Raw genomic sequence first — 6,377 nt, forward strand, 5'->3', positions numbered from 1 at the left:
CCAGGAGCCAGATGCTGCCACCCCCGAGGGTGCCTACTACTACGTGGTGACCGTCGACGACCAGGAGTAGTTAGGAGGTCCTAGGCAGGAAGCCTTCCCTCTTCGATCGTTGTTGCTTTTGTGCTAGCCTTCTTAAGGCAGTCTTGTCTAACTTATGTGTGTACTCAGATATTGTTGCTTCCGCTGACTCGTTTGTATTTGAGCTTCTGTATTCAAGCCCTTGAGGCCCCTGGCTTGTAATATAAAACTTTTATTATCTTTATTTGTGTCTAGAGTTGTGTTGTGATATGTTCCCGTGAGTCCCTGATCTAGATCGTACACATTTGCATGTATGATTGAACCAGGGGCGTCACATCCAACCTCCACCTGCTACTATTCATCGAACCATCGACTTTCTCTAGCCACTATTCATCCACGGGCTACTGTTGATGCAGCCTCCACCGGCTACTGTTCAACCAGCCTCCACGGGGTTCTGTTCATCCACCCCCAACAGTTCGGGTGTGTGGCGGCCTCCTCGGAGTCCTGTTCATCCAGCGGCAACCGCCTACTACCACTGGGTCTTGTTCATCCAGCGGCAACCGCCTGCACACGACAGGGGTCCTGTTCATCCAACCCCCACCACGAACTGTTCATCCATAGCCAACCAACCGGCTGGACTCACCACGTTTCAACTCGTTCAACGTATCATGCGCGCGACAGCAACATGCGTTGTTCATCTAGAGGCAACCCAACCGGCTAGCTACATCTCGTACAGGGGTTCGATCGGCTTCATTAAGCAGCAACAGCAGCGATCGATCGGATTCAGTTAGAAGCGAAAGAGTCGATTGGGTTCAGTTAGCAGCGAAGGGATCGATCGATCGGCTTCAGTATGTAGTAATGCGATCGCTCGGGTTCAGTACGCGAACGCCTCTCGCTCGGGTTAAGTTATAGCGACATGGTTCGCACCACGGGCGCGTACGAGAGAGAAACGCGCAAACACGCTGCATCGCTCGGGCCCGACCACCCACCGTAACAGGAAACTCCGCGAAAATTTCCTTGCCCTCACTTCTATCATGATTTTTTATGTCATGGACGGCCCAAAGAATGTCATCCAGGTGCGTCCCCGACCTCCCCAGGACGAAAAGCCCATTTTCTCTCATGATTTTTTGTCATAGAAGTAGGATCCCACCACATCTATGATGATACGTGTTTTTGTCACAATTATCGTCATAAGTGTCATAACATGACATTTTTTCCGTTCAGGCCATAATGTCACGGATGTGTCTTTCTTTGTAGTGAGATGCAGCGTTAATAAAAACACCTATCCACGGGAGGTGCGCTGTGCTTCGTTCTTGGCGCCGCCTCTTGTTGAGGAACACCCGGCGTAGTAATAGAAGGGCCTCCTTGAGCCGTACCGCTATGAGGGTGCTTTGAGCGTCGGCCCTTTGGAAGAGGGGTCAGGGTGCTCGGGACATAAGTTCTCTTCTTGGATAAAACAGGGAAAGGCTTTACCGATGAAGATGGTCGTATCCCCGGCAGGTCTGCAGTGATGGCAACTTTGAAGCCGTCAAGGCCCTCCAGGAAGAATGTCCCTTCCTCATGTATTATGGATAGCTCCTCGTCTTGTTCATCTCAGGTCCTAACACACGCCCAAGCAACTGACCTGCTGACTCACTTGGACCATTGCCACATCGATCGGGAGGACCCACCATGGTGTGAAATTTTACAAATGAGCCATTTATAAGTGTTTCCCTTCCCAACAATGCTCCATTCGCTTTCCCGGCACAACATGTGTTGCAACCAACACGCCCACCCCCTCTGTGGCCGTGAGCTGCAAGACGGCCTCCCGAGAGGTTCAACATAGAGGACGCCATCCATGCTACCTTCCTCGTCAACCCCCTCCCCCTCTCTTGTCGTAAATCCGTTTGTGAAGGTTGTTGTTTGGGCACGAGCACAACCTCATCACGCCGGTCATCGGTTAACCTTGTGGGTCCCTTAGGTCAACGTGGCAACGATACGCGTCAGCAGATCGCCGCTGGTCATGCGAGCTTAGGACATGAGATGAATAACCTACATTTGAAACCTAAAACTACATTTTTAAAGTTATAGGTCTATAAATTGACACACCTTCAATAGTTTCATAGTTTCAGGACTTAGTTTACTCTTTTGATTTTACCGCGTGTACTGAATCAGTGACTGTCCGTCACGGACTCGGCTCCGTTGTCCATAGTCACACACTTGACCGACTCGGCCTCGCATCCTCGCAGGAACCGACTATAAAGAAAGGAACATAGCGAGCCAGCGGCACCAGACCGGACCAGACCCAACCCACTCCGCTTCCGGGCCGAGAAAAAAAAGCTTTCTTCTTCCGCCGCAAGAAGAAAGAGGCCGAGGAATAAAGCTTTCGTCGACCGCAAGCAGAAGAAACCAAACCAAACCCCAGCTCCATGGCGACGGTGGCGATGGACATCTCGAAGCCCCCGCCGGCCGCGTCCGGCGACGAGTCGGCCAAGGGCGCGCGTGGCGGAGGCGAGGGGCTGCGCCAGTACTACCTGCAGCACATCCACGACCTGCAGCTCCAGATCCGCCAGAAGACGCACAACCTCAATCGCCTCGAGGCCCAGCGCAACGACCTCAACTCCCGAGGTGACCTTACTCTATTCTTCACCTAGCGCCGCCCCCAAACCCTAGGGACAGCGGCTTTTTCGTGAACCATTGGATCGCGCTAGTCGAACCCTAGCTTGCTCCGTGCGCATAATCTTAGCAAAATGTGCAATATTTAGTCTAGTCACTGGGCAACCGGTGATTGGCTGTTGCGATATGTTGAACTTCTAAAAAAATTTCACCTTTCGTTAATAATAATCTAGGTTGGAAGATGCCCTGTTATTTTCTAGTTTCTGTGATTTTGTTTTGATACAAAAACATGCAGCGAATTGCTCATACTCTGGACGTACTCCCTCTGGGCTGACTGCGTTTCGGTTACTAGTGGTTTCCCGTATTTCTGTAATGATATTGTGTTGCATGCCATGAACAGAACGGAACAGAACACTGTTTATCTCTTGCCTTAAATCTTTCTCTTCAATAGCTAGATTCTCCCAGTTTTATCCATTTATTCAATATTGTTTTTTTTGGTGAGTCTCTAATGCATACTCTTGGTACCAATAATCCAAAACATGCCTATTTTTCAATAGCTAGATTCTCCCAATTTTATCCATTTGTTCAATATGGCTTTTTCTGTGAGAAATTTGTGTTTTTGTTACTCTCATGCATACATACTCCTGGTAGCAATAATCCAAAACATGACTTTTCTTGAACAACTGTACTGTGCAATTGAGCCATGACGATGTATAGCAGCATAGGAATACTATTAAGGATTCAAGTTACTCTTCCTATCTTGGTTCAAGGAGTGGCGCTTCTTCTTTGCATGAGCTATTCATCTAGCGCTTCCTCTAAATTGACTCGATCTTTTTTATGTTGCAGTTAGAATGCTTAGGGAAGAGCTACAGTTACTCCAAGAGCCTGGCTCTTATGTTGGTGAGGTGGTGAAGGTCATGGGCAAATCAAAGGTTCTAGTTAAGGTAAATTATTTCTTCTTTTACACATTGCCTAATACTATTGTACTTTATCTGTATGACAAAGGTACAAGTTGTAAGACCTCATCAGTGTTCTTTATTAGTTGGGCTTATGACTTATTTAAGATTTTCAAATGAATTCAAACATCACACATACACAGTGAGGAAGAGTGATAGGCTGCTTCCTTTATTAGCTTTTGGCTGTTAGTCTGCTGGAGATATTTTTATTGTCTTGGTGATTGTGCTCTATTCATGTTTTTTTTGCCGCTCTTTTGGGTTTATTGGTCTGGCCGTCTGCTCTGAGTTATAATATTTTCGCCATCAAAGTGTCTAACTTTCAGATGTAATTGTTCAGGTGCATCCAGAAGGAAAATATGTAGTAGATATTGATAAGAGCATCGATATCACAAAAATCACACCTTCAACAAGAGTTGCTCTTCGGAATGATAGCTATATGCTTCATTTGGTCCTTCCAAGCAAAGTTGATCCACTGGTCAATCTTATGAAAGTTGAGAAGGTCCCAGATTCTACATATGATATGATTGGAGGTCTTGATCAGCAAATCAAGGAGATCAAAGAGGTCTGTTTAGAATTTGGATGCGTTGTCATTGTATCGTGTTTCCATCTGACTCATGAACTCCATTTTCAGGTCATTGAGCTTCCTATCAAACATCCTGAGTTATTTGAGAGCCTTGGAATTGCGCAGCCAAAGGTTTGATTATTTAGAAGAATGTCTTAATTAGTTCATTCATTGATATACCTAGCAGAAAATTTTACTCTCTTCTTTTGCAGGGTGTCCTCCTTTATGGACCACCAGGGACAGGCAAAACATTACTGGCGCGTGCAGTTGCTCATCACACCGACTGTACCTTCATCAGGGTATCTGGTTCTGAGTTGGTTCAGAAGTATATTGGTGAGGGCTCCCGGATGGTTCGTGAACTCTTTGTTATGGCTAGGTAAGCTAAGTAAAAGGTTAATAGCTAGAATTATTTGCCTTTGATACGAAATATGTTCCACGTGCATCCTCTGTTGATGGGCTAATTGTTTGGTTAAATTATTGCAGGGAGCATGCACCATCTATTATATTCATGGATGAGATAGACTCCATTGGATCTGCTAGAATGGAGTCTGGAACTGGCAATGGCGATAGTGAAGTGCAACGGACCATGCTTGAGCTTCTAAACCAACTTGATGGTTTTGAAGCATCAAACAAAATTAAGGTATGCTGTACTTAATAATTGTTGTTTCTGTGTCTTAAATATATATATGGAGCAACACTATCATGATGCCCTGTATGTGTTCCGTGCAGGTTCTGATGGCAACAAACCGGATAGACATCTTGGATCAAGCCCTTTTGAGGCCTGGCCGCATAGACAGGAAGATTGAATTTCCAAATCCTAATGAGGATGTATGTGCTTCATACTTTTTAACATATAATGCTTGATGATTCTGCATGATTTTGTTTGGGCTGACAATGTGCTTAATCTTTTGCCCTTCAGTCACGAGGTGATATCTTGAAGATTCATTCAAGAAGGATGAACTTGATGCGTGGAATTGATCTGAAAAAGATTGCTGGAAAGATGAATGGCGCTTCAGGAGCTGAGCTAAAGGTTGGTTTAGTCTCTACATAAATCTCTGGTCATTATATGCTACGTCATGTTTCAGTTTTCTCAATTTTGGTCTGTTTAGTGCCTTTGCTTATATAACCAAAAAATATAATCTAACAATTTTTAATCTCTTCCAAAAATTGAATATTGCACTATGCACTTGAGCTTTGATTGCTGACAAGCATGCTCACGTTATAGTCTCCTCCTGCTGATCCACTTTTGGAACCTGTTCATGAATGATCCCTTCTGAGGCCGTTCCTAGTTCTTCTATGTAGCTCTGCACTTATTAACCTAACACCAGATTAGGTTTAGTTATGGTTTCGAGGGCCTGAAATAGTTGGTTAAGTGTATGTTGTTAGCTGTTTGTTGAGTTTGAATTTGGTTTCTGAAAAAACAAGCAGAATGGTCTGTTTAAATATCTCACCGCATTATCTGGTTAGCAACATTTTTGTATATATATGCAGAAGTATGGTAAGACTTTCCACACTCTTCTGCTCGAAAACACTTACATTTTTCACATTTCCTTGTTCACGGCTGACAACATCATCATGTGCACAACATCCCTGCTCTTTTCACCTTGAGTTCATACGAAGTTGTTCACTATGGTTTCTGTCTTTGTTATTCAGGCGGTCTGCACCGAAGCCGGAATGTTTGCTCTCCGTGAGAGAAGGGTGCACGTAACACAGGAGGACTTCGAGATGGCGGTGGCCAAGGTGATGAAGAAGGACAATGAGAAGAACATGTCCTTGCGGAAGCTGTGGAAGTGAGGACCCGAGCTTTCTCCGCCTTGTTGAGTCTGTGGAAGCGTGTAACTGCACGTTGCTGGACTTTGTATTCTTAACTTATGTCGTTCCATGGTTAACAAAGTTTTTAAGATACGCATGTGGTAGCATAATTAACTACGTATAATGTTTGATAATCGAACTCGTTGAATTAGCCATGCAATCTGCCTCCTATGGTTTTTTTTCTTACCACGTAGGAGTACCTACGTACGAGTTGCAGCCGTGGCTGTGTTGTGAACCTGTTTATTTATTTATTTACTAGCAAAAGAGTCTGTATGTTTCAACGTGAGAAAAAATAAATCGTAATCTCAAAAGGCAATGACCATATTTTGCTGCATCACCGAAATACACTATCACTCAATTTCATGAAATCATGAACATTTTTTCAAAACTAATGCACATATTTGAAAAAAATTGTGAATACTTATACAAATTTT

At 44.6% G+C, this 6,377-nt stretch overlaps 1 protein-coding gene across 1 annotated transcript; it reads left to right on the forward strand.

Annotated features, from left to right (window-relative positions):
* The first annotated feature begins 2,276 nt into the window (after window positions 1-2,276).
* LOC123144346 (26S proteasome regulatory subunit 8 homolog A) lies at window positions 2,277-6,103 on the forward strand. The gene is made up of 9 exons (XM_044563447.1): window positions 2,277-2,625; window positions 3,460-3,557; window positions 3,907-4,131; window positions 4,201-4,263; window positions 4,344-4,507; window positions 4,615-4,771; window positions 4,861-4,959; window positions 5,051-5,161; window positions 5,785-6,103. The coding sequence occupies exons 1-9, from the start codon at window positions 2,427-2,429 to the stop codon at window positions 5,923-5,925; spliced, it is 1,257 nt and encodes a 418-aa protein (XP_044419382.1). The 5' UTR covers window positions 2,277-2,426; the 3' UTR covers window positions 5,926-6,103.
* Window positions 6,104-6,377: the final 274 nt, after the last annotated feature.

The sequence above is a fragment of the Triticum aestivum genome, chromosome 6D (assembly GCF_018294505.1).
Source record: "Triticum aestivum cultivar Chinese Spring chromosome 6D, IWGSC CS RefSeq v2.1, whole genome shotgun sequence".
Taxonomy (NCBI): Eukaryota; Viridiplantae; Streptophyta; class Magnoliopsida; order Poales; family Poaceae; genus Triticum; species Triticum aestivum.

Bases quoted from the DNA above. Each gene is read 5' to 3' on its own strand.
- LOC123144346 (XM_044563447.1), top strand. From the start codon at position 2,427: ATGGCGACGGTGGCGATGGACATCTCGAAGCCCCCGCCGGCCGCGTCC. The intron at 2,626-3,459 runs GTGACCTTACTC...TTTATGTTGCAG, and splicing joins CAACGACCTCAACTCCCGAG to TTAGAATGCTTAGGGAAGAG. The intron at 4,508-4,614 runs GTAAGCTAAGTA...AAATTATTGCAG, and splicing joins GAACTCTTTGTTATGGCTAG to GGAGCATGCACCATCTATTA.